This window comes from Budorcas taxicolor, chromosome 19 (genome assembly GCF_023091745.1).
Source record: "Budorcas taxicolor isolate Tak-1 chromosome 19, Takin1.1, whole genome shotgun sequence".
Classification (NCBI taxonomy): Eukaryota; Metazoa; Chordata; class Mammalia; order Artiodactyla; family Bovidae; genus Budorcas; species Budorcas taxicolor.
In genome coordinates this window covers 51,468,970-51,496,677 of record NC_068928.1, presented here as the reverse complement: position 1 = coordinate 51,496,677, position 27,708 = coordinate 51,468,970, and the positions used below count along the sequence as shown (strand labels likewise).

Below are 27,708 nucleotides of genomic sequence, written 5' to 3'. Positions count from 1 at the left end.
GGTTCAAAATTGGGAGAGAATTATGTCAAGGCTGTATATTGTCACCCTGCTTAGTTAACTTATATACAGAGTACATTATGCAAAATGTCAGGCTGGATGAATCACAAGCTGGAATCAAGATTGCCAGGAGAAATATCAGCCACCTCAGATATGCAGATGATACAGCCTTTATGGCAGAAAGTGAAGAAAAACTAAAGAGCCTCTTGATGAGAGTGAAAGAGCTAGCTTAAAACTCAATATTCAAAAGACGAAGATCATGGCATCCTGGGGCAAAAGCTGAAACAGTGACAGATTTTATTTTCTTGGGCTCCAAAGTCACTGTACAAGGTGGCTGCACCCATGAAATTAAAAAGATGCTTGTTCCTTGGAAGGAAAGCTATGACAAACCTAGACTAAATATTAAAAAGCAGAGACATTACTATGCCAACAAAGGTCCACATAGTCAAAGCTATGGTTTTTCCAGTAGTCATGTATGGATGTGAGTATTGGACCAAAAAGAAGGCTGAGTGCTGAAGAATTGATGGTTTTGAATTGTGGTGCTTGAGAAGGCTCTTGAGGGTCCCTGGGACAGTAGGGAGATCAAACCAGTCAGTCCTAAAGGAAATCAACCCTGAATATTCATTGGAAGGACTGACGATGAAGCTCCAATACTTTTACCACCTGATGGGAAAAAGATGACTCATTGTAAAACACCCTGATGCTGGGAAAGGTTGAGGGCAGGAGGAGAAGGGGACGACAGAGAATGAGGTGGTTGAATGGCATCACCAACTCAATGGACATGAGTTTGAGCAAACTCCGGGAGATAGTGAAGGACAGGGAAGCCTGGAACACTGCAGTCTGTGGGGTCACAGAGAATCAGACATGACTTAGTGACTAAACAACAATGACTATAGGATTTCATCATGTTTTAACTGAGACAGTCATGAGCTATTTCATTTCCTCCCAGGTTCAGGCAATTCCACTTTGGAAACAAACTTCTACTGACAAGCACTGTGAAAAAGGGCCTTGCTCAGTAGGTAAAGCTACCCATGTCCAGCCCCACACAGGGGCACTGCTATGTCTCTTAATATGTTCTTGCCAAGTATAAGGTCACTGTATCAGCTGGACATGGAAAGACACTAGATGAGGACATATTAATAGAAGAAGAAAGCCTGAGGCCTTAAGCTGAATAACCATCCATCCATGCCATGATTTGCATTTATATTGCTTTTTGCTTTTTCTAATCCCTCTAGTTATTAGTTAGTCCCATGCTCAAACATTATGAATCCCATTTCCAACTGGAAAAACACCAGGAATGTGCCTTCTCCCAAGAAAGCAAATGCTGACAAGATTCACACCTCATCAGACTGAAGTGTATTCTGAGGACAGCAGGGCTGTGCTTCCTTCTGAGGAGTTGGGATTATTTCAGGAAGCCATCTGGGGCAACAGCAGAGAGAAACTGGAGAGGAAAGGGCCCAGTGGGAGCACATGGAAACCACCCCTGTGACTGCACATCCTATAAAGGCCTGCCTTTAACCCTGCTCCCCTTCCTTTACACCGAGACCCACCTGGGGTGTTCCGCTTTCCCCAGCATTCCCTCCGCATCACCACACCTGTACCCTGAAGCACGTCAGAACCTCCATCCAGACCACTGCTCTCTCCTCAGCACCCAAAAGCTGTCTCCGTCTCCACAGGCCAGTGAATGGCTCTGGATTACTGGATCGAAAGCCCTCTGCATCCTGTCTGCTCTATAACACAAGGCTGATGCAGAGTACAGTCCAGGTGGACCCCAGAGTAATTCCTGGCCCTCCCATTTGCCCGCTCTCTGACCTCAGGCAAGCCACTTGACCTCTTTACCCCTCAGTTTCCCCATCTGTAAAATACCTCTCAGTGCTGTGGTGAGAAATAACAGGGCGTGGGTAAATCACACCACAGGGTCTGCTGTGAGCGCTCAGGAAACAGCCCTCATCCCCTCTCCCAGCTGAAAACACCCACATCTCCAGGCCCATCAGTGGTCAACGCCATATGAAACCTTTCCTGAAACTCAGACTCCAGTCCTAGTCTCCTGCATTTTCCTCTTGAGGTTTGTATTCAGATTACTTACCCATATACTTCTCTAAATTCCCCTAGTAGAACATAAACCGCTGGTTAAATCGCTGCACCTCCGCCTATCTGGTCACCTTTCAGTACTTCAAATATACCAACCTCTTTGCTGTCTCAGCCCTTTACACGTGCTGTTCTCTTTGCCTGAAATGCTCTCTTGTACTCAACCTTCAGGGCTCCTTTACCACCAGTTTAAACAGGCTCCCATGTTATTTTCATGTCAGCACTTAACACAACTGCAGTTCTACTATCAGGAAGCTGTAACCTCAGCATCTTGTACAACACCTAGCACAAAGCAAATGGAATCATTATTCTTTCAGCTGACAAGCAGGGGTCAGCCAATGGCCCCCAGGTTGTCCCTATTTAGTTTTTCTGCTCACCAAGATCCACCAGGTCAAATTTATGAGTCTGGACCCACTAAGGACTGTGTCCTGTCCTCAAAAAGAGTCACTGAAACTGAGGTCAAGGTACCATGTAAACGGAAGATGCTTGGTGATGGCGTTCAGGACACTACCCCAAAATATGGCACTTTGGTGTATTGATCTAAAGCCAAAGAAATTTTAGACAATGGCAGAAGCAGCAAAATCACTCCTGCTTCAACCATTTTCCGCTCCAAATCTCCCAGGTGAAAGGTCCCCTCCCAGGAAGGAGAGGGACATTCTTATCACCAGAGGCAGGGGTCAAGAAGGCTGTGTGAGGAAAGCTCGATCTGGTTTCACTATTGACTACGCACAGTCCAAACCTCTCTTGTCTTATCAGTTCTTCACAAATTCATTGTTTCTTTCTCTAATAGGTATAAAGCTTTAGTTCTGGCCACTTCTTTGGGTCTCCACTCTCTAGTGAAAGGTGCCCTCCCTGTACGTGTAGAAGTGAAAGTCGATCAGTCGTGTCCGACTCTTGGCGACTGTATAGTCCATGGAATTCTCCATGCCAGAATACTGGAGTGGGTAGCCTTTCCCTTCTCCAGGAGATCTTCCCAACCCAGGTCTCCCGCATTGCAGGCGGATCTTTACCAGCTAAGCCACAAGGTAAGCTGGTACGCGAAGTAACTCAGTAAAGTATGTACACATGGCTTTTCTCCTGCAGATCTGTGTTTGTCAATGTAACTTTCAGATCCCGTTAGAAGCTCGAGGCTACGTCAGAAGACCAACTCTGATGGCTGGCTGCCGCTCTTCCAGCGCAGCTAATGCCCAGCTAGGCCTCCGGCCACCAGATGGCGGTGTCCAAGAGCCTCAGCAAACCCTACCACGGCGACGACGCTGGCATAGCGCCTGCGCGCGGCGCTCCGGAAGTGACGCTACAGGAAGGGGGCGCTCCAGGCAGCGCCATGGCCGGAAAGGCGGCTGGAAAACCGCCTGAGGAAATCTTGTTGGACTGGAAACGGTAATGAGGCAGGGGACGCGCAAAGTCCGGGGATTGGAGCGACGTGGTTCCCCGCGGACCTCCGACTTCATAACCCCTAACTTGGGGCCCCAGGGGCCTGGGCCTGCTTTTGGCTTGCGGGCGAAAGGGCTGTAGCTTCCGGGACCGCGTCTGGGTCTCAAGGGAGGGAGGTGCTTCCAGACCAGGTGTGTCCCTGGTAGATCTTCGACTCCCGGGCCTGGAATCCACGTGAGGGCGGCCGCAGCTGGACCGCGGGGTGCGGGGCTTCTGGGCTGGGCGGACTGCTTGACCTGTTTCTACTCTCAGGGAGCAAGCCTCGTTAAAGGCCCGTGTTGTGGACCTGGACACGGAGGCTTGGCAACGGGACCCCGCCTTCTCAGGCCTGCAGAGGGTCGGGGGCGTGGACGTGTCTTTTGTGAAAGACGACAGTGGCAGCGCCTGCGCCTCCCTGGTGGTGCTCAGCTACCCAGAGCTTGAGGTAACCCCTAGGGGACTCTGGCCAGGGGCCGCACCGCTGCGTCCCCGTGTGCATTAGTGAGAGAGGCGGGACTCTGGACAGGGAACAGTGCCAGAGTAGAACCCCGCTTCTCCTCTTGTGGGAGTTCACTAATAAATTGGAAAGCTTTTGAAGAAAAGAGGAGGGGAACAAAAACTGACTAGATTCTGTGACCTAAATCCAAATTAACTCATATCTCCAAGTTAGGCAGTCATCTTTTGCTCCCCATCTCAGGAACCTACAGCAACATACACTCAAGTTGCCCAAGACGCTAGAAATCTCTGTCTTCCCATACCCCTCAGCTGGTCACACACTAACTACATTTTTTCCACCACCTAAAATCACTGGAGTCTGTCCCCTTGTCTTTATCGCTGCTGTACCACTGTCACCTCTTAAGTAGATGACAGGCGGAATCTTCCCCGGGTCCTTTCTCCATGCTGACAACAGAGCAGTTTTCCTAAAAAGCAAATGTGAGCAGTCGCCACCTAGTCCAGTTAAAACACGTAAGTGCCCATCCTGTGATCGCATAGTAAATAAAAATAACACTAACAAGGCATAAAGAGATCTCTAGTCTTTCCCATTCTGTTGTTTTCCTCTATTTCTTTGCATTGATCGCTGAAGAAGGCTTTCTTATCTCTTCTTGCTATTCTTTGGAACTCTGCATTCAGATGCTTATATCTTTCCTTTTCTCCTTTGCTTTTCGCCTCTCTTCTTTTCACAGCTATTTGGAAGCCCTCCCCAGACAGCCATTTTGCTTTTTTGCATTTCTTTTCCATGGGGATGGTCTTGATCCCTGTCTCCTGTACAATGTCACGAACCTCATTCCATAGTTCATCAGGCGCTCTATCTATCAGATCTAGGCCCTTCAATCTATTTCTCACTTCCACTGTATAATCATAAGGGATTTGATTTAGGTCATACCTGAATGGTCTAGTGGTTTTCCCTACTTTCTTCAATTTGAGTCTGAATTTGGTAATAAGGAGTTCATGATCTGAGCCACAGTCAGCTCCTGGTCTTGTTTTTGCTGACTGTATAGAGCTTCTCCATCTTTGGCTGTAAAGAATATAATCAATCTGATTTCGGTGTTGACCATCTGGTGATGTCCATGTGTAGAGTCTTCTCTTGTGTTGTTGGAAGAGGATGTTTGCTATGACCAGTGCATTTTCTTGGCAAAACTCTATTAGTCTTTGCCCTGCTTCATTCTGCATTCCAAGGCCAAATTTGCCTGTTACTCCAGGTGTTTCTTGACTTCCTACTTTTGCATTCCAGTCCCCTGTAATGAAAAGGACATCTTTTTTGGGTGTTATTTCTAAAAGGTCTTGTAGGTCTTCATAAAACCGTTCAACTTCAGTTTCTTCAGCATTACTGGTTGGGGCATAGACTTGGATTACAGTGATATTAAATGGTTTGCCTTGGAGACGAACAGAGATCATTCTGTTGTTTTTGAGATTGCATCCAAGTACTGCATTTTGGACTCTTGTTGACCATGATGGTTACTCCATTTCTTCTGAGGGATTCCTGCCCGCAGTAGTAGATATAATGGTCATCTGAGTTACATTCACCCATATCAGTCCATTTTAGTTCGCTGATTCCTAGAATGTCAACATTCACTCTTGCCATCTCTTGTTTGACCACTTCCAATTTGCCTTGATTCATGGACCTCACATTCCAGGTTCCTATGCAATATTGTTCTTTACAGCATCGGATCTTGCTTCTATCACCAGTCACATCCACGACTGGGTATTGTTTTTGCTTTGGCTCCATCCCTTCATTCTTTCTGGAGTTATTTCTCCACTGATCTCCAGTAGCATATTGGGCACCTACTGACCTGGGGAGTTCCTCTTTCGGTATCGTATCATTTTGCCTTTTCATACTGTTCATGGGGTTCTCAAGGCAAGAATACTGAAGTGGCTTGCCATTTTGAACTGTGGTGTTGGAGAAGACTCTTGAGAGTCCCTTGGACTGCAAGGAGATCCAACCAGTCCATTCTGAAGGAGATCAGCCCTGGGATTTCTTTGGAAGGAATAATGCTAAAGCTGAAGCTCCAGTACTTTGGCCACCTCATGCGAAGAGTTGACTCATTGGAAAAGACTCTGATGCTGGGAGGGATTGGGGGCAGGAGAAGAAGGGGACGACAGAGGATGAGATGGCTGGATGGCATCACCGACTGGATGGACCTGAGTCTGAGTGAACTCCGGGAGATGGTGATGAACAGGGAGGCCTGGCATGCTGCGATTCATGGAGTCGCAAAGAGTCAGACACGACTGAGCGACTGAACTGAACTGAACAAGGCATAAAGGCTCTTCATGATCTGACCCCTGCTTAATGTAACTAACAGTAGGTTCACCTCTGGCCACCACCCACGTTCATCACCGACTTCCCATTCTGGAGGACTTCAGCTTCCTCAAGCACTCCATGCTGTATCTGCCTGCCTGACCTTTGCAGTGATGTTTCCTCTCCTGGAATATTTTTCATCTGGCTAACTCCTCCTGATCTCTTAGGTCCTCCAGTAAGCCCCCCACCTCGTCCTACAAGACCAGGAGTTGCTCCCAGGATCCTCTCATTCCTCTTTATCACCTGGGATAGAATTGGCCTGTGTGTCTCCTGCACCAGAATGTAAACTCCACAATAGTAGAAACTGTACTCTCTTGCACACCAATTGTAGCCTTGGCACTTAGCTTGATGCCTGGCACATAGAAGATGCTCAAATAGATATGTGAATGAATGAACAGTGCACCCACCATTCCTTTGGAGTCAACAGCTCAGAAAGCCTTGGCTGAAGAAGAGCTTGACAAAGAAACTTCTGCTCTGTAGCTTCAGCATTTCCCCCTCCGTGCTCCTCTGCCTGCTCCCAAAGCTGCCATCTTCCTGCCTCAGTGTCTTTGCACTTCACTCGAAGAGCTTTTAGTCAAAATTTAGCAGAAATATATTAATACCTGACTCAGAGTTTGGTGAGGAATAATTGAGATCATGCATGGAAAGCAATTAACATAACGGGCATGTGATAAGCCCTCAAAAAGTAAATGCTAAGCTACTGTTAATTCTTAGGACAGCTTCTCATTTTTCAGTTCAGTTGTTCCCGTCGCTCTGTACCTTTCTCTACCTGCAGAATTAATCATCTTCTTATCCTAGGTCTCTGTTTTGCATGTGTTCTTACAGTACTTCTCACACTGTATTAAAGTTACTGATTTAAGAGATCCTCTCAGATCTTACAGCCTATTAGCAGAGCACTCTCCCTGTTACAGTAGTCAACTCCCCTTCATTGCAGTAATCATTTTGAAGAGTCTCTCCTTGTTTAGTTGCCAAGTCGTATCTGCCTCTTTGCAACCCCATGGACTCTAGCCTGCCAGGTTCCGCTGTCCATGGGATTTCCCAGACAAGAATAGTGGAGTGGGTTGCCATTTGCTTCTCTAGGGGATGTTCCCGACCCATCTCAAAGAAAAGAAGTTATTTTTCCCACCGTCTGTAGGTTCTCAAGAGTAGGGTTATCCTGTATTTTTTTTTCAGAACCCCAGCACTTGGATGTAGTCAGCACTTGCCATCCTATGCTATGGGTGCTTAGTCTATAAGAGTCTGGTCCAGTGACTCCCAAATGCCCGTCTATGATTCTGTGCAATCAGAATCACCTGGAAGTGTGTTTAGAAATAAGATTTCATAGGCAGATCTGTAGAGTATTGTAGGCAAATCTGTAGCAAGTAGTGTTGTGGTTGCCAAGGGCTAGCGATTGAGATGGAGGGTAACTGTTACTGAGTATAAGAATTATCTAGGAGAGATTAAAATGTTCTAACGTTAGATTATGGCAATGGTTGAATGACTCTCTAAATACCAGAAATGGTTGAATTATACTCGTCAAGTAATTTTATGGTAGCAAATTATATCTCAATAAAGTTGTTAAAAAAAAGATTCCCGGGCCCCTCTCCATTTACTGTTATTTGCTTTGTTTTGACAATCCTTCCTGTGATTCCAGAGCAAACCCAGGCTGAGAGTCTCTGTTCTGCCATTCACACAGCCAGAAACTCTTCTCATCGTGCCTGACAAATTGTGGCCTCACACAGAGCCCATTCCATAATTGGAAGAGCATGTTCTTTTCCACATAGAGCTGAAATTTACTTGTTTGTTACTTCTGCTTTCTGGTGCAGAGTACAGGACAAACTTTTCCTGCCCTTCTCTGAAAACCCTCCTATTTGAAGACCATTGTGTGTTCTTTTGAGTCTCACTGGGGTGATTCCCAGCTCCTTCTCTTGCTGCTGGCCCTCTGGCCCGCCTGCAGTGAGCAGGGCTCGTTTTTATATCCAGCACCCAGAACTGAATTGAGTACCTCAAGTGCAGTTCAGCCGTTTGGTTCATCCGTTGGTGAGCCTGATGCTAGCTTAGGTTGAAACTTGCAGATCTTCACAGAGGTTATGGACCGTCCAGATCATGCCCACATGCTAACTACACAATTGATTTTTCCCTGTTCCAGATCTGTAACTTGAGAATGTGCACACATACTGAAAAGTTGAAATAACACATTGAACACCTGTGTTCCCTCTAAAGATTCAGCTGGTTTTGCGGTCTTCTCTGTGTGCATGCTGAGATTCAGGAGTGTCTCCCAGAGCTTGTGAGAGCTCAGCAGACTTGTCCTAGAGTGACATTTTTCTGCATACCGGCGGTGTCGTCATCACACCTCAGAATGCACATACGTAATTCCATCACCCCTTCCATAACACATTTCCCCAGTGGTCCTTAATCTCTAAAATGTGTTCTCTGATCTGTAAGACTTTGACATATTTTATGTTAAATAATTACTGTTGCCAGTAGATGATTGCTGTGGGGATTTTTTTTGTTGAGGGGGTTCCAGTATGTTGCCTGTTTACTTTTTTTCCACTAAGATACATCTTGAGTTGGCTCTTACGTGTTTCCCCGAGTTCCCAGTTGGGTCTTTCAATGTGTGGGGTCAGATCACTTTTTATTTTGGGAACGTTTCTTAGATTGTGCTTTTAAGTGTTAGTTCTATTTATTATTTCAGCTCCACAGTTTTGTTTCTCTTTTTCAATCATACATATGCTGGGTTTTCTAACTTGCCAGGTTTTTTTATGGTTCTGTTTTTATTTCTGCCAGGTTGTGCTCTCTGTTAACTTCCCTCTGATGCACAGCTGATTGAGGGCAGCATTTCATCAGCTCAAAAGCGTTGATCATTGCATTCTGAGTTCTTGTAGATTTTGTGTACAGCCTCTCTCTGTTGACTTGTAAGTTATATTTAAAGAGGAAACTCAGGGGCTGGGGGTGTGGGTGGTTCGTTGGGTTTCTTAAGTCTTGAACTGTGAAGTGTAGTCATGTTAATAAATGGTGTTCTTTTCTGAAGCAAAGATGGCCAATGTGTCTTCTGATTCTTTGATACTCTCGTTTCCAAAGGAGCTTACATTTCTGTCCTCACTGTCTTCTCCCTGAGTCCCCAGGGCATCTTCCTGGTAAGGCCAGGGCTGACCCCCAGATCTCATTCCATCAGGCTCCCAACCAGTAGGCCCTGCCACACCCCTTGCCCTTGCCCCATCCCCACCTGCCTTACCAGTGCGGGGCCTGGAGCTGGCTCTGTGAGTCTGGGCTGTTTATTTCCACATGTAGGTGCACACTGATGATTGTACTATGTCGTCTCCTGGTTACGTGGGCATGGGGCCAGGGGAGGTTTATCTCCTCTTCTGTGGATCTCTGGTTTCTGGAACTTATTCAGAGAGATTCAGACATAAGCAGCCACCATCAGCCTACGGGAACTCAGGCCACACTTCCCCTGTGTCCCTGTGAAGAGTCATTCTGTTGCATGGGGTTCAGCACTCCAGCCTGCTGGGGTCACTGGGAATTGAATTCTCCAGTCTGTCATCCACCTGGACCCTGCCCAGTCTAAATCACTGGCAGTTTTATGAGTCTCCTGTGAATCACTGATAAAAATAATGGAAGAACAAGCCCTTCCTCAATACTGTAATCCCTTCACTTGGACATGCCGTTATGACCCAGCTTAGAGGGAGAGGTGAAAGTATGATTTTGAAAGCTGTCACCAAGAGATCGGGGTGGGGGTGGCTAGTAACAATCCAGGACATCCGAGGTTTCTGGAGAAGTCTGCTTAGTGGGAAACATTCTCTACCTCAAGCAGGTCTGGCTCTGATGAAAACTCAAGGTTAAAGGACTTAGGGCTGCCGTCCTGTGCTCTGAGCAGGCCCTTTACCATTCTAATGAAGTGGGAACAGGAGCCCCTCTTCCATGCTGTGGTAGGACTTTGAGTTTGAAGAACAGTCTGCCAGAGCATGTGAAAACTGGATGGTCCCCAGCAGGTCTGCCTCAGACCTCTGGCCCCTACTCCTCCCAGCATCAGCCAGGCCTTTTAGCACATCTCCGGGGGTAACCCCCTTTCTCTCTCTGGCGTTATTTGCAATTGCAACCTCAGAATTTTTCCTTTTGGACTCTCCAGTCTCTAAGGATCTAGTTCTCTTCCAGACTGCCTCTCAGATCATGCCTGTCCTTTGTCTGAAATATTTGCACTCTCTTTTCATAAAGCAAGAGTTGCCCTTCTTGCTGTGTAGCCTCTCTGAAGACCTGGCCTTTTCTTCCCCGAGGCTCCATCTCAGGAGACGCTGGCATCCTTATTCAGAGGTTCTTCTTGTGCTTGGTCTTCTGTGAGCCTCCAGACGGGCTGGCAGCAGGGTGAGCAGGAAGACAGCAGCTCTGCCTTAACAAAGGAGGCAGGCTGAGGAGGGCCTGGTACAGACCAGGTGTGGCCAGTGCCTTTGAAATGGCAGCATTTGAATCCCCACAGCCCACCTGTAGGGTGGATCACGTGTCCCTAGATACTGAGGAAGGGAAGGGGGGACTTGGGGGTGCGCCTGGGAGATGGAGTGATAAGGATTGACAGATGAGGGCTGAGGGCGGGCAGGGGGAGGTGCCTGGGGCCGAGCATGCCTGGTGACCGGGTGCCTGGTGACCAGGTGCCTGGTGGCAGGTGCTGTATGAGGACTGCCGAATGGTGACCCTGACAGCCCCCTATGTTTCGGGCTTCCTGGCCTTCCGAGAGTTGCCTTTCCTGGTGGACGCAGTGCAGCAGCTTCGGCAGAGGGAGCCCTGCCTCATGCCCCAGGTAAGTACCTCACTGGGCTGGAGGGAAGGCCCTCCTCAGGCCTTGCCCCATTGCAGGGAGAGGTTCCATGAACTTCCTGGAGAAGTGCTTTTGCCTCAAGAGGGATAAGACCCAAAGAACTGGGTCCCTCCTCTTGCTCTGGGATGCCCTGGCCTGATGGACGTGAGGTGCTTCAGCTGACTGTGACTTTCCCCTGTGGCTCTTCCAGGTCCTTTTTGTGGATGGAAATGGGGTGCTGCACCACCGAGGTAATCCTGCTCCCAAGACGGCCCAGGAGGGTTGTAGGAGAGGGACCTGAAGGGGCAGTCGCCTGCACCAGGCCATGGGCCCTCTGCTCCCTAGCCTGGCCCTGCAACTCCTGGTTTTGCTTTCCTTGTCAAGACCCCCTAGTAAAAAGCCCCTGCTTCTCTCCACCCCTACCTCTTTCCTGCTTGTCTCCACTACGTGTGCTGGCCCAGCTCAGGCACCACCACCCAGTTTGGACACAGTGCTACCAAAAGTCGTAGACCTTGAGCTCAGCTGGGGCTTCCTTGGTGGCTCAGGTGGTGAGACGTGGGTTTGATCTCTGGGTTGGGAAGATCTCCTGGAGAAGGGAATGTCAACCCACTCCAGTATTCTTGCCTGGAGAATTCCATGGACTGAGGAGCCTGGTGGGCTGCAGTCGATGAAGTTGCAAAGAGTCAGACACAACTGAGCGACTAACACTTTCACTTTTACCACTTGGAGCTCAGCTAGCCTGTCCCACTGGCGACCTGCCCTGTGTCCTAGGCAGACCCTTGCCTGAAACCAAGCAGGAACGGACACGTGTGCCCCACCGACACAGGGGAACTTTGACCCAGGAGAAAACCACTAAGGGGAAGCGGCTGTCATACCCTCAGATATAAAGCTGGAGGTCAGTCAGCAGAGGGAGTCGAGGAGGGTTGGCACTGTGTTTTCAGTCCCTGCCCTGGGAGCCTGTGGGCCCAGAGCCACCCTGGATGCTATTGCAGGACCAACAGGCCAGCCCTGGGCCTTGACCCCAGTCACTGTTACCCTGGCCTCCTGGCAGGAACCCCAAAGAGCTGGGGCAGTTAGGGCAGAGACCCAGAGGCCTGAAGGTAGCCACAAACGGAGGGGAGGATGGAAGGTGCCAGAAAATGAAAGAAGCTAGTGAAACGTGTGAGCATGTTAATTGTAATTAGGCTCCTAATCTAGTCAGACGGAGGGAGGCATCCATCCAGCCTGCCAGCTGGGAAGTTGGGGAAGAGGGCCAGATTCAAGGTCAAGGTGGGGCTCTGAGGCCTGTACCCCCAGTCCTTGCCCACCAACAGGCCTCCACTGATGGGAAGCTTGGTGAGGCTCTAGTGTGTCCCCCACCCTGATTCCTGACTGCTGGGCTCACTGCCCCAGCCTCATCTTCCTTTGCCCCTGCAGGTTTTGGGGTGGCCTGCCACCTTGGTGTCCTCACAGACCTGCCTTGCATCGGGGTGGCCAAGAAACTCCTGCAGGTGGACGGGCTCGAGAACAATGCTCTGCACAAGGAGAAGGTGAGGGGGCCTGTGTGGCGCGGGACACAGACTGCCCTGCTGTGAGCCGGCTCCACTGAGACACTCTCTTCCCATCCTGGGTCACTGGCCAGAATGAGGAGACCAGAGTTGCTCGTGGGTGGTGGGCCATCTCTGGAGACCCGGAACTCCTCTCCTAGCCTCTGGGCACACGTTTGCCTCTCCTGCTCTGTCCACCTTGACCTGCGTGCTGCTGTGGCGCCCACTGGGAGCAGAGCCTGTAGGTACTGGGCATTCAGGGCCTGTGCAACGTTCCGTGCTTTTCCTCCCACGTGGAACTGGGGCACCTACCTGCCTGGGGCATCCCGTCCTCTGGGACCCTTTCCAGAGGGGGACAATGACATGCATGGCTCACCCACCTGGACAGCCGACTGGGAGCAGGGATCAACTGTTTCTGTCCTATCCTTCCAGCTCCCCATGCCTGAGTGGAGCCTGTGTGTGTTGAGTTGACAGGGGCTCCTGACCCACTCAGCGAGCCAATCCCTACCACCTGAGAAAGTGTGTCAGATTGAATCAGAAGTGCTCAAATTTGTAGCAGGAGAGAAAGCAGCAGGAAATAAGCAGCCTCGAGCAGGTTGTGGCCCTGTGTGTACACCATCCTGGCGCTTCCTCACCCCCAGCAGTGGGTGGGCTACTGCCCCGTCTCTGCTGCAGGGTTGAGAGGAGAGCATCTTGTCAGGGTGGGACAGTGCCGTAGGTGGTGCCTGGAAGCAGGACCCACTCACGGGATGGGCCCTTCCATCTCCTTGCTCAGCAACTGCTCATGATTTGAAAATGAGCAGGCTTGCCTTCAGCCCTTCACCGAAAAAGGTATTCTCCAAGTTTTTTTTTTTTTTCCCTCTGTTTTCCAGATACAGCTCCTAAAGGCTGGAGGAGACTCATTTCCTCTGATGGGAGGCTCCGGGACCGTCCTGGGCAGGGTAAGTGGCCAGGGGTCTCTGCCTTGCTGAGGCAGACCCCTCAGCTGGGCCCTGGGTTAGCACCGTGTAATGTGTGTACCCCAGACCTTGCCACTCTGGCTGACCCTGCATCTTTACTTCCTCCTCTCCAAAACTGTGCTGAGGAGGCCTCTGTGTCCTCACTGGCCCTATCCTGTCCCCAAGACAAGCAGCAGGAAGGTGCCCTGAAGGTGCCACCAGTCCCCCAAGCCCCTGCCCGCCAGCTGAGATGTGTCAGTCCTCTCACCCACAAAGCTTGCCCAGCGCCCTGACCTTACCCTCTCTGTCACAGGCCCTGAGGAGCCATGACCACAGCACCAAGCCCCTCTATGTCTCTGTGGGCCACAAGATAAGCCTGGAGGCAGCTGTGCGCCTGACCCACAGCTGCTGCAAGTTTCGGATCCCGGAGCCCGTGCGCCAGGTGAGTGGGCTGCCAGGTGGGTGGGCTAGCGCATAGCACCTACTTTTCCTGCGCCCTTGGGCTTAAGAGCTTGCCACAGGCACCTGTGGGAGAGTCTGTTTGGGTCACATTGGGCCCTGGAGGGGAGGAGAGGGGCCTGGGAGGTACAGAGTTCCCAGGACTCATCCTGGAGCCCTGCCCTGCCTGGCCCTGTGTTCAGCTTCTCAGCCTCCTGCACCCTGGGTCACTGGGTGAATCAGCTGATGTCAGCTCAAATGCCAGCCCTCTGAGGGCCCAAGCTGCCCAGCTGGCCTGGGAGGGAGCAGCTGTCCTCAGCTGGGGGGCCCCTGCAGGGCCACTGGGCACAGCTGAGGAAGACTTGTGCCAGAAATGCCAATCAGGCCACACCAGGCACGTAGCGCCAACTTGAGGCCAAAGGGGATCAGAATTCTCATGGACAAGTTGGCCCAGCCAAGAAAAAGCTTGGTCTGCTGTGCAGGAGATAGAACCTTATGCAAGATGCCCTTGGGCCACCTTGCTGTCTTGGCCACAAGGAGGTACCCAGCGGGTACAAGTTCCTGGAAGCCCGTGAGTCGAGGATCTGTGGGAAGCTGCCTTCAGGGAGAGGCCTGCTGGAAGAGGGAGGGCAAGGGCAGTTCAGGCCCGAGGATCAGCATTTACAAAGACTGTAGGGCAGGAAGGAGTTTGATGCCCAGAAACTAAGGGGAATATATGGCAGGAGCCCTGGCCTGGGGGAGCAGGTGGAAGCCGGTGCGCGTTGCGGCAGGTCTTCAGGTTTACCACAGGGCTTTGGGTGTGATATGGGAGGGAACTCTGTCAGATTTGCCTTCCCAGCAAGGTCTGTGGCCTGTGCTGCATCAGCTGGAGGCAACCTGGCCGAGGGCCGACCCAGTCTCTCAGCTCAGCACCAGCTGCTTTGCATACCCCGAGAGCCTGGGGTTTGGGGTCTCCCGGCTGCTGGTGTACAGGGTGGCCTCCAGGTGGCAGCAGTAGCATGCACACGACTGTTTAAGCCCACGCCGGCAGCTCCAAGGGCTCCACAGAGCCTAGGCTCCTAGGGTGACTTCCAGGTAGACGTGCTGAGCCCACAGCCTCGCCTCACTCCCTCCCTCCCCACACAGGGTTTGTAAATGCATAGGTTCTCAAGCTTGTGGCATGTGTCCTGGCCCCAGAAAACCTTTCCTGTCCCATTCCCACCCACCTGTGCAACCTTGTCGGCAGAGGTTGGGGCAGGAGTGGGGCTGGGAACGAGGACAGAAGATTTCTTCCCAGGCTCTCAGAACCAGAGACTCCACTGAGCTGGTACTATGGGCAGGTCTTTGTCCGTCTACCTCTCTCCTTGCCCCAGAGTGGATGATCACTGTGTCCTTGCAGGTGGGGGGATACCCCATAAAGTGCCATCAGCCCCTCAGAGGTGGGCAACACTGTGTGTGTACTCTTGAGAAAAATCAAACATCTGCATCCAGGAGCCCACCCACCCTGTTGCTTCCAGGAAAGGGGGTGGGGTTCCTTCCAGTGGCACTGGCCATCTCTTGATCTATCTTCTTCCTGGGCCCACTCACCTGTGTACATTTTGCCCTCCTGACTTAATTCTGGAAGCTCAGAGGAGAAGCTGAGAGAGGGGTTTAAGGCCGGCTCCGTTGGTCACAGGCCCTTTGTCCCCCGGCCAGGCCAGGCTGCTTTAGGGGAAGGGAGGTGGTACTGCCTCACGTCTCCAGGGCCTTTCCCACCTGGATACCCTGCTGCCCACCCTGCCCACTTGCCCGTTCACTCTGAAATAGAAGCAGTCAGGAGGATTAGCTGTTGTGTCCTGTAGTCTTGTGGCCCGAAGTGGGGCTAAGCCCATTGGAGGTGGGATCAGGGGCCTCCCTGAGGCCAAGCCCCCTGGAAGGGGGTCAGCCAGTGGGAGAAACCAAGTGGAAGGTTTCTGGGGGCCCCTCTCAGGCCTGATCACTTCTCTCCAGGATGTGTCTGATACCAGCCTGTGGCCCACAAGCCCCCTTTGATTCTGGTGACTCTGCAGAACTTTCCAGACACTTCCCCACAGACAGAGTTAACAGCTAACACTACCCAGCGTTAAGCATTAGTCGCTTAGTCTTCTCTGACTCTTTGCGACCCATGGACTGTAGTGTCAGTCCATGGAATTCTCTAGGCAACAATACTGGAGTGGCCATTTCCTTCTCCAGCGCTACCTAGAGAGCCAGATGAACCAAAAGTGGGGACAGACAAGCTGGGCTGAGGATAACCTTCAGAGAAGAGAGTTTTAGCAGGAAAAACATCAGCTCAAGCAAAACATAGGGAAGCACAAGCTATAAGCCCACTGAAAGCCAGCTGAAACAGGAGTGGGGCACCCAGCCGATTCCCTTAGGCCATCAAGCACCTTGACCAGAGGGCCTGGGCATCCTGGCACCCACACATGATGGGGCTGCTGCTTCTTGTCCTGAAGGTCAGGCCCCTGTGGGCTTTCCCAGGAGAGGCCACCCTTCTGGGTGAGGACTGGTCCAGAGGCCAGCATGGGACCCCAGCTACCGCCTCTCACTCTAGCCCTCCTCCCCAGGCTGACATCCGCTCCCGAGACTACATCCGCAGGACCCAGGAAGTCCAAGGGGTCCCTGCCCCGCAGTCGGGGAGGTGAGTGTTGGGCTGGCTGGGTCATGCCCACGTGGGGCCATTTCTGGTGGCTGGGCCTCTCTCAGTTGTGATGCTGCAGCTCAGGCCAGACATGCAGGGCCAGGCAGCAGACGCAAAGTTCCTGAGGGGACAGGAGAGAATGCTGGGCACCAGTGTGGACTCCATGTTCAGTGCGAACTCTCCAGAAACCCTCACAGTCCACTGCTTACCTCCCACCCTGGCAGCCCCCAGCTTACCTTGGTGCATTTGTCTGTGAGGCCCTTGGGTTCCACAGAAAGGGCAAGGGAGTCAGATGGTCTCAGCTCACAACCTGGTTCTGCACCAGCTGTGTCATTTGCTCTCTCCAGGCCTGTTCCCTCACCTGTGTGGTACACATTAATTCTCATTGTGCCGTGTGTGTGCAGGAGCTGCTTGCTTAATCCTGACAGCACTTCCATAAGACAAGCACTGTGCTCACTTCGTAGATGAGGAAACTGAGGCAATGAGGTGGCAGCCGGCAGCTCCCATGTCAGGCCTGTCCTCTCCTGCTCGGAGCCCTTGGCAAGCACAGCGTTTCCTCTGTGTTCCCTTCCCCTCCTGGCCTGCACTTGGCTAAGCTGCTTTGAGGACTAGGGGGGACCCCTGAACTCTCCCAGTGGTAGGGGTTGGCCATCAGGATCTGCCTTGCCCTCTGACCTGGGTCCTCAAGCCCCTAAGGATCCAGGTTGACTCAGCTTCCAGAGACCATCTAGGAAGTGAGGAGGGCTCTGGTGTTTGATGCTGTCATTTCTTGATGTCATTACCAGGAGCAAGGAGGCACAAAGGTCAAAGGCGTGCCCCCAAGGAGTCTCAGAAGAGCCTGCAGGTAAGGATGGGCTCCTTGAAGCCCAGAACTGAAGCCCCTAGGCCCAGGAGCCCAGAGGCAGTAGGGCAAGGGCTGGGGGTGGCACTGAGCTAGATGCCAGGTAGACTCCTGGGCTTTCTGCTCCAACTCATCTTTGGGGACTGAGGGAATGGCCTACAGAACAAGTAGGGCACCTATGCCCGAGGACATGGGGACGCAGCAGGTAGAGCCATTCTCAGATGAACTGGGGTGGCCACCTTCCCCTTCTGCAGTCATGGGGCCTAGGGGCCCAGAGCAAGCTCAGTGGAATACAGCTCACATGGCAGGGCACCAGATCCAGAGAACCCGTGACATTAATTTCCCAGGAGCACAGGAAGGGATTCAAGGTTCGCAGGGAGTTTTCTGGTGTTTTTGTGTTCTGTTCTGAAAGTGCCCAGGTGGGCTTATGGCTACGAGACTATGCATACATCCACACCTTCTCCTGGCCCATCTGCTCCTCTGAGTGTACGTGCTGCTTTCACTTCGTGATCACTTGTAAACCAGGACCCAGCTCCCTGCCGACCTGAGCCACTCCTGCTTTGCCCAGGGAGGGTCTAGACTGGGGTGGCTGCTGTTGGGCTTGGCCCCTGGCTGCCCTGCCGGTCTCCAGCCTGTCTGCTTCTGGCACATGCAGGGCCAGGAGAAGGGCAGAAGAGCTGCATCTTAGCCTGGAAGAGGCTGAGCTTGGAGGAGACATACAGGGACAGTTTAGGCTGAAGGGATGGGTGCCAGGCGGAGGGCTGGAACTTGTGCCAGAAGGGGTGGATGTTGGCATCTGTTGTCCTGGCCAGGCTCTGTGAGGGTGGGCAGCCCACTGCGTTCAAGTGCCAATAGCTCTCCCCCATCCCTGCCAACTTGACGCACTCTGCCCTGCCAGCCTCTTCACCCAGAGGCCCAGCCTCAAAAGGCATCTCCACCTTGGGAAGCAGCTCTGCCTCATCCCTGACTCTGGCCCTTGACCGGCCATGCCCCTCAGTGTGAGCTAAATCCCAGAAGGCCACACGGCTCCACCCACAGCCTCTAGTCCTCCACCTGCCAGCTCACCCCCAGGCCCCCAGGTTCCCTAAGAACTCTGGGATCTTTGCCGAGAGATGTGAAGAATCTTTGAAGGCCTTTCTTGCCATTTATACTGCCTCTCAAGAAGGAGCTGCTTGTCATGACTTAACAGCCTGGCACAGAAACCCAGGGAAGCCTCAGGTCTTAGCACTCCCTCTGTTCTCTGCTCTGGTGTCTCTCCTTTCATTCATGATGAGAAAGGAGCTCTCTTCCAGGCCTGGGCTCCTAGGAGAAGCAAAGGGGACAAGTGAGCAAGGCATCCAGCTGTTTGGGGCTTGCAGGGTACTGTCCCCCTTCTGCTTAACCTCTGCTCTTGAAGCCCATTGTTAGGACATTGCAGTAGGAAACAGGACCATTCCAGGGTGGGGGGTTTCTGGGTACAGAGGACCTACTGGGGTCAAGTGGCACCTGTGCTGGGTGCCACTCACATGCTTGTGGTCTCCATTCAAAGGCCTGCTGGGCAAGCAACTTCTGGTATGTTCCACAGGCACCTCCAAGGGGACTCCTGCAGGCGGGAAGGCCTGTCCCAGATTCTGATCTCCAGTCCTCCCCAGATGTCCACACTGGGACATCTTTCTTCTCACCTCCACTTCCACTGCCCACCCAGTCCTGGGACTGAAAAAATACCTGCTCATCACAGCCAGGGGTGCACAGGGAGCCCCACCTCACCCCACCCTTCCTAGCAGGCCCTGGGCCATCTGCCCACTCACCCCAGGCTCTGGGATATTGTGGCTTTGGAACTTGCACCTCTGTACCTGCAGCTTCTGACTCCCTTGTGCTGGCAGTGCCCCTCCTGCCTCGGGTCTGTGTCCTGCGACGATCTAGGCACTTGTTTGATCCAGTTCGGGGACTGAGTGTGAGGATCCATGTGGAGTCCATGCCGGCGGGGCACAGTCATTTCCCAGTGAATGAAGAATGGAGGGTGTACAGCACCAGCCGGGCTCCACACTGAGGCATTAGTGATCAGAGGCAGGGACAGCCTGGGATCAACCAGGGATCAAACCCACAGCCCCTGCATTGGAATGCAGAGTCTTAACCACTGAACTGCCAGGGACGTCGCCTTTCATTTTCTTGATTGCGTCCTTTGAGTGAAGGTTTTAAAATCTGATGAAGTTCAGTTTACCTATTTTTCATTTGTTGCTTGTGCTTTGGTGTCATAGCAATGAAACCATTGCCTAATCTGATGTCACAAAAATTTCCTCCAAGAGTTTTGTAGTTTCAGCACTTTCATTTGGATCTTTGACCCATTTTGAGGTAACTTTTGCATACGGATATTTTGGTCTTTTGTAATTCCATATGAATTTTAGAACCAGCTTATCCATTTCTGCCCGCCCCCCCCCCCAAAAAGGCAGTTAGAATTATGATAGTGATCGCGCTGATCAGTTTGGAGAGCACTGCTGTCTTAACAGTATTACCTCTTCCAGTCACTGAACTCAGGATCTTTTCACTTATTTATATCTTCTTTAATTACTTTTAACAATGTTTTGTGATTTTCCTTGAACATATCTTGTCCTTCCTTTGGTAAAATTTAGTACTAAGTATTTTATTGTTTTTGATGCTACTGTTTTATTTTTGAATTGCCCATTGAAAGTGTATAAAAATACAACTATTTTTGTATCTTATATCTGACAACTTTGCTGTACTCATTTATTAGCACTAATGTGTGTGCGTATGTATGTATGTATGTATAAGATCATGTTTTATGTGAACAGAGAAAGTTTTATTTCTGCCTTTCCCATCTGAATCTATCTGTTACAGAGGTAGAGAGACGGGTGCCTGATCTCGGGGGAGAAAGCTTTCAATCTTTCACCACAGAGTATGACGTTAGCTGTGGGTTTTTCAACCTTTATCAGCTTGAGAAAGTTCCTTCTATTCCTAGTTTCTCTGTGTTTTTATCATGAAAGGTTGTTGGATTTTTCTGCACCTTTGAAATGATCATTTTCCTTCATTCTGTTAATGTGATGTATTAGATTGATTGACTTTAATATTTTGAGCCACTCTTGCATTTTATCTTGGAATAAATCCCTCTTGGTCACAGTGTATAATCCTTTTACTATGCTGCTGAATTTGATTTGCTAGTATTTTGTTGAGGGCTTTTACATCGATATTCATAAAGGATACTGGTCTGTAGTTTTCTCATCTTGTGATGTCTTTGTCTGGCTTTGATATGAGGGTAATACTGGCTTCATAGAATAGTTAGGAAGTGCTCCCTCCTCTTCTCTTCTTTGGAAGAGTCTGAGAAGGATTGGTGTTGGTTCTTGTTAAACCTTTGGTAAAATCACAGTGAAGCCATCTGGCCCTGAGCTTGTCTTTGTTGGTAGGATTTTGATTACTGATTCAATCTCTTTGTTATCGGTCTATGAAAATTTTCTGTTCTTGAATCACTTGATAGTTTGTGTGTTTCTAGGAATTTGTCCATTTCATCCAGATTGCCTAGTGTGTTGGTGGCATACAATTGTTTGTGAAATTTTCTATTTCTATAAAGTTAGTAGTATTTCCACTTTGTTTACCGATTTTAGCAGTTTGAGTCAGTCTGGCAGTGAGTGGTTTTTCTAAGGAGTGCTCTTCCCACCCTCACAATGCCTCTGTAGTGCCCCTGGCTTGAGTGAGGAGTGGGAGGGCAGGGTCCACTGCAAGATTCAGACAGTCAGGACTCAACCTAGCTCTGCTTTCAAGGGCTTTCATCTTTTCCCACAAGCCCCAAAGACTATAAATCCCACCCCATCAGAATCTATTTATGGCCCCACCTAAATCCTGGCCTGACCTCAGAGGTTCCAGGTGAAGCAGTTGAAGGATAGCAGAGATTGGGTGGGCTAAGTGGGGGCTTAAGCCTGCCATGGAAGGCTTATGGGTGGAGGTGGGGGTGGGGTGGGCATCTGAACTTTAAAGAGACTAGCTTCAGGTACAGCCTGGAGGAAGAGAATCTGTAGCAGTGCTCGGACCCATTGGTCCCTTGGTCCTGTCTCCTGGCCACACCAAGGCCATATCAGAGATGAGAGGAAGAGAGAGAACATGTCAGCAGCTTGCTGGGATCCCTGGCTCACGCCAGGGTGGTGGGTGTAGATATAGCCCTGAGCATCTCGGAGGGGTAGGCCAAGCTGGGGGTTCATGAGGAGGGGTTGGAAAGATGGGGGTAGCACTGAAGCAACTGAAGGGGGCCACCGTGGAGCCTGAGGGCCTGCTGGCTGGGGTCATTCATGGGAGAGCAGGAAAGCAGTGGGAATGGGGTGGGGGCTTGGGGGTGGCATGTCCTGCCTGCCTCTCCCCCTGCCCCCAGGGGCTCTGCCCTGCAGAAGGCTGCACAGGAGCCTTAAGTGCCATGGCGTCTGGGCTCCTTCCCACAGAGCCTTAAAAATAGGGCCGAGATGATATCCATCTTCACAGACCACAGCCTGCCCCAGAACCAAGAATAAGTCTCGAAACACTCAATAATTCAAATCAGATTCAAATAGATCTTCCTGTTAGCCCAGCAGCCTCTGTGCCTCTTTCCCAGGTCCCCAGGGGCTGAGCCTGGAGGCTACCACAAGCTTGTGGGCAGGCCTGGCCATTCCAGGTCACATCCAGGGTCCTCATGGCACCTGCCTCCAGGACCCTAGTCTGCCCACGCTCCCTACTTTTGGAGCAGTCAGGAACAGAGGACACCCAGGCCTGGGAGTTCTTTATGATCGGGTCAAGGCCAGGCCACAGGGAGGAGGCCTGGCCATGTTCCTAGCTGCCCCAAGGATCCCTCCCCTGTGCCTTTACTTTCTGATCACAGGTATTGACCTGTTTGAGCTTGTGTCTGAGGCAGGCTCCTTGGCCCCTTTGATTACACCTCCTCCCCACTCCTAGGGTCTCAGCCCTCCAGGGCTCAAGGGTCAGTCTGGGCTGCCGGGGAGCCAATCCCCCAACTTAGACCCCAGTCACTGGTACACACACAGCCCTTGAGGTCTGCTTTCCTCCCCTGGAAGGGTTCCCTAAGGGGCTTCACCTGGGGCTCTGTGGTCTGATGGGGACACCTGGGGACAAGGAAGCAGGGCCCTGGGTTCCAGCCTAAGACCTCTGCACTTGCTGGGTTGGGGGAGGTGGGGGTTCCTCATCAGCCTGGCCCACCCACTGCAGGTTTGGCCCAGCCCCAGTAGTCCCTGTTGCACTGCCCTGGCGAGGCTCTGTATGGAGTTTTACCAAATTATTAATTAAAGGCACAGGCATGTGGCAGCGCTGACATCCAAATGAATAGTACACTGGGTAATTAGGAGAGGTGTCATGGAAATGATGGAGCACAGCCCACTGTCCCCATTTCACCTCCCTGGGAAACAGGAGCAACTTCTGGGTTTCCTACCATGATGGGCAGCACTGGGGGCAGGGTAGGGAATGCAGGAAGTAAGGGCCAGGGGCACAGTTGTTGCTTGTGGACAGGGCTGGGTGCCCCCCAGTCTGATTCCTCTCCACCCAACCAGCAGAAGACCTGGGAAGGGGGCAGGGAAGGTGGGAGGCAGGCTAGTGGAGGAAGAATGCAGTCCCAAGACAGACAGGTAAGCCAACCTGGATTAACTCAGAGACTGGGGAGACCACTAGAGGCTCATGGTGGAGCAGGGGAGGACTGCAGCACATGGGGTGTGGGTCAGGGGTTCTTTCCAGGAAGAAGAGACAGCTCCCTAGGCCCTTTCTCAGGGCTGCAAGTGCCCAATGGAGAGCTGGGAGTGGAGAGCAGGCTGGGGTATTTTTGTCTTTTAGTTACTTAAAGTGCACTGGTGTTTTGGTGTTTTGTTGTGTGTGTTTTTTTTAAACCAGGGTTTTAAATATGCATAGTTTAAATAGTCAAACAGTAATGAAAATCCAGTAGATCCTAACCCACCCACTCCTCTCCTTTCTTGACTTCCCCTGCTCAAATGCAAAGTTTTGTTATTTCAGTTTTTAGGTTTTTTTTTTTTCTTTTTCTTTCTTTTTTTTTTTTGGTGTGGGGGTTGTTTTTTTCATATTTACTTCTAAATTCCATGCTAATGTTGCCTTTCTTTTTTTTTTTCTCTTCCTTCTTTTTTCCCCTAGAGTTTGAAATTATCCATTGATTTCCTGCTATGGGAGTTGAGAGTTTGTTTCCTCTCACATAGCCCCCCACACACTTTCCTTCATCTTCTCATTTTCACTGAATCAGAATTCAATGTCTGCATTATTCTTTCTTGGCACATACTATTCTTAGCTGAGTAATGTAATATAGTTACATCTCCATTTTTGTACAACCTCTTGTTTTTCCTGCACTTGATAATTTCCTTATGTTTTTGGCTTGGTTATTTTCTGTGTATCCATTAGTTATTCTCAAACTCTGCAATAGAAATATAAATCCCTTTTTGGTACATTAAAAGCATCAGGCCATCTTGAATTAATTTTTTTTCTTGTAGCCTGTGGTAGCCAGCTTCCAAGATGGCCTCTTGGGGCTGATATAACCCCCTGGCCACATTGAACTAGGTCCATCTGTGTGACCTGTATGAAGGTGCAGAAGTGAAGGTGTGTCACTTCTGATGATAGGCCTAAAACACACTGGGACTTTTTTCTTGATGGTGTCCCCACCCTCCCTCTTCCCGCTCATTATTCACTTTGAGAGGTGAGCTGCCGTGTTATAAACTGCTCTGTGAAGTCCACATGGCAGAGAACTGATCCCACCTGCCAGTCACCATATAAGGGTGCCATCTTGGAAGTACACCCCCCAGCCCTTATCAAGCCTTCAGGTGCCCCTGGCCATCGTCTTGACTACAACTTCATAAGAGACGCTGAGCCAGAACCAGCTAGCCCATCTGCTTCCAGGTGCCTACCCCTCAGAAACTATGAGAGAATATACCTTTGTTCTGAATAATATTTTAGTCCACCAAAGCATAACTAATATTGTGTCGCTCCTTCTGTACCCACCTGACTCAGTTGCCTTGTGTACCTGATGCACATCCAGCACCAGGGACCTCTCTCACCCTCATCTCACTCCTATGATGGCTCCTTTGTTTTAATGGATGCATTATCTGATTTCTTCTTCAGAACCACAACTCTACCCTAACACCACCCTAGAAACTGGGCAAGACCAGGAAAGGGGGATTTTTAAGTACCCAGAAGTGTCTTTGTTTCAAGACACAGGACACTGTGACATCTTTCAGGAGTCTGTCCACAGCCTCAAGATGCACCTCATTGTCCTGTGTCTCCTAGGTGGGTGGGAGATCTCTGTTTCCTCCTCTGGGCCTTCAGTGTTGTGTGGGGGGAAGCCACTGCTGTCCACGGTGCTGAACTTAATGCCATCCTGTCAGCCTGGGCTGCCAGCCCAAGATGCTGGATGGCCTCTACTCTAGCTTCCTCCTCTTCCACCGGGATCCCGTCTGTCCAGGCCTTGCCTTTCTGCATTGGGCTGTCTTCCTGCCCAGGACTTCTCACTCTTGTGAGCAGACCTCACCTGGGCTCTGCAGACAAGCTTGAATCCTGAAGTAAGGGCCTGTAGGTGTTTGAGCTGAGAGCTCTCTGGATTACATGTGACAAAACCCAACTTAAACCACCTTAAGCTAATAATAGGGGCTTGTTAGTTCACTCCAGGGCAGAGCTGGCTATGTGTGGCCTGGCTGCAACACACGTCTGCCCTGTCCCTTTGACCCAGGGGGCCTCCCCTCTGGATGCTGGATAGCTGGCAGCAGCCCAGGCTTTCTTTCTCCCCTGTAGTGTTCCCGGGCGAAGTGTGTCCCTCTGTCCCAAACACTCCACTTAAAAGCCCCAGGCCTAGGTTCTGGATAGACTGTGATCATTGCTTAATTTGATCACTGTGGCTGGAAGGGAGGGGGGACCAGGTGTCCAACCTGGAGCCAGGGAGTGGAGTCAGCCATAGCCCACCTCATGGAGGGGCATTCCTCTGTGGACAGTGAGAACACTGTCATCAGAAGAAGGTGCACCTGGTTGGAGAAACCAAGGGAAGGGGATGCCAGGCTCTCTCAGGACATTCCGTTCCTAAACCCCTCAGAAAGCACCATCTCTTCCCAGCAGCACCCCATCTTGTCTCCGGGTAATTCTCTTCCCATGCCAGCAGGGAATAGCATGATTAAGGCTTCATTATTAACTTGCCAATCTTGTTTCTGGGGCACAGACGTTAATGGCTTAGGGGACCCAGTTGGCATATAACGAGGTCTCCATGACAAATTACTTGGGTATCAATTAACTATCTAGGGAAATGTCAAGCAGGATCCGTCATGCTGGCGACGAGGGACAGCCAGTTAACTCAGAGCAGTTAATCTGATCCAGGCCACGCAATCGCCTGCCTCAGCCTCCAGCAGGGCTGGGAATGAGAAAAAGGGTCTGGGGTGTGGGGCGGGCCGGGCCTGGCCTCCATCTCTCCGGGACACACTTCTGCAGTCATGCCGGTGCACTCAGACCATGGCTGTCACCTAGCAGCCTGACTCTGTCCGTTCCTTCATTCATTCCACAGCCACCTGCTAGGTCTGGCCTGAATCAGTCACTGCTGGTCAGGGGGTGGGACAATGCTAGGAAAGGACAAATGTGCAGGTGCCCATGACTTGTGTAGCCTCTGCAGGATCCGAGATGCATGATAAGTGCAACCTCAGGGCATGGTAAACTCTACAGGGGTGAGGGCAGGGCAGGGAGGTAAAGGAGGAGTGACCAGGCCCTGGGTGGCAGTCAGGTGGCAGGCACCCAGGGCAGGGCAGACACAGAACAGCACCCTGGGCCAAGTGCTTGGAGCCTCTGGCAACGTACTGGCAAACCTGAGCAGAATTCAGCTGCCTGACTCTTGAGCCGTAAAACTTGGAGACAGTTGCTTAAAACTTTTCTAAGCCTGTTTTCTTACCTGTAAAATGGGGCTAATAATCCCAGTTCCCAGGAGGTTTGTGAAAGTGAAAGGGGCCCTGTGTAGATGTGCCTGGCCCAGCGCGGGTGCTGAGTTTGTCTCCATCCTCCTCCCTGCAGGTGAAGCCTGGGTCCCCCGCTGTCTAATGGGGGGCTCGGATGGAGCGCATGCTGGGGAGAGGCACAGGTTGAGGCATTTGGCCCAGGAGGAGGGTATTCTGGAGGAGGTGGTGTGAGCTGGCCAGCGAGCCCACAGGCAGAGACAAGGCTGAGAGGCAGGGCTCATGGACTCCGGACACCCCCACACGGTCACACCCTGCCTTTTGGGTTTTGCTTGTTTTCAGGAAAGCATAGTGGTTACCTAGAGATGTGTCCCCCTGGTGAGGACCAGGGACCATGCTCTGATCCCACCCTCTTCCCATGCCTCTGCCCATGCCATCCCCCCACCTGCCTCACCCCTCTGGTAGTGGTGACCCAGTCCATGGTAGCCCCTACCCCATGTCTACTCAGCTGGTGATTGGCAGCTGCCATTTCCCAGCCCCCCAGCCATGGAACCTCATGCTTATTCATGACACTGACATATGGCACCTCCATGGGGGGGCACAGGGGGATCGGAGCAAGCTGCCAATTGTGAGAGTGCAGCGTGTCCCCATTCGAGCCCTGCTGAAGCAAAACAAACGCAAGATGTGAGGGGAGCAGAGGCGGCCCGGGGGCGTGCGTGTGTGCCAGTGCTTGTGCTTGCCTGCACTGTGTGGGTGCTGGGAGGAGGGGAGAAAAGCAAAGGGTGAGGGTGGGGGAGAGGGGGTTGCTGCAGGGCTTGTCGTGGCTTCTGGGGTCTCAGTTAATGGGGTTCTCGGAGGCCAAGCTCTCCATCCCTCTGCCCCAGACAGGCTGGCTGACACCGGCCTAAGACAGTTTCACCTCTCTCCCCATCACGTCTCACACGGGACACTGGGCACGAGCCCATGAACAAGATAAGGGCTTGGCAGCTAGCAGCCCCATGTGCAGATCCTTGAAATGTTCTAATTCTTTCCAGAATCAGGAAAATCTAGCTAATGTCAAGTCAGAGTCCATAGGGCTCCAGACTTAGCCAATTTCTTTTCCTGTTTTTGTTGAGGGTGGAAGAGTGGGTGTACCACCTCACCTCAGTGGATGGGGCACTGCAGCCCTCCAGCAGTTCCCTCCCCCAGGCTGGGCTGACCCTCTAGCGCTCCGCTGGCCACCCATGGGCTATCAGACTTTGCCCCTGGGCTGGGGAGGGCAAAGCAGAGGTAAAGACCAAGCTCTTGGGGTCCTCAGCCAGCCCTTCCCCACTGGATCCAGGGCTAGAGGCTGCTGCCATGGAAACAAGGCTCTTTGCCAACTGGCCACATGCATCCTGGAAACA

The 27,708-nt window shown here is 51.5% G+C and overlaps 1 protein-coding gene across 4 annotated transcripts in view; it reads left to right on the top strand.

Moving 5' to 3' along the window:
- The first annotated feature begins 3,395 nt into the window (after positions 1–3,395).
- The window catches only part of ENDOV (endonuclease V), a 40,799-nt gene continuing 16,486 nt past the window's right edge, over positions 3,396–27,708 (top strand). Inside the window, exons 1-10 of one of the 4 annotated variants that reach the window (XM_052657827.1) lie at positions 3,396–3,465; positions 3,772–3,943; positions 10,932–11,066; positions 11,275–11,314; positions 12,480–12,592; positions 13,462–13,530; positions 13,841–13,969; positions 16,527–16,600; positions 17,386–17,444; positions 23,547–24,340. In XM_052657827.1, coding sequence (XP_052513787.1) covers positions 3,410–3,465; positions 3,772–3,943; positions 10,932–11,066; positions 11,275–11,314; positions 12,480–12,592; positions 13,462–13,530; positions 13,841–13,969; positions 16,527–16,600; positions 17,386–17,444; positions 23,547–23,566 — 867 coding nt within the window. In that variant the 5' untranslated portion in view covers positions 3,396–3,409 and the 3' untranslated portion in view covers positions 23,567–24,340. Of the gene's footprint in view, positions 3,466–3,771; positions 3,944–10,931; positions 11,067–11,274; positions 11,315–12,479; positions 12,593–13,461; positions 13,531–13,840; positions 13,970–16,526; positions 16,601–17,385; positions 17,445–18,969; positions 20,025–23,546; positions 24,341–27,708 lie in introns of those variants that run through there. The other 3 variants (XM_052657826.1, XM_052657824.1, XM_052657825.1) reach the window with 3 other exon arrangements.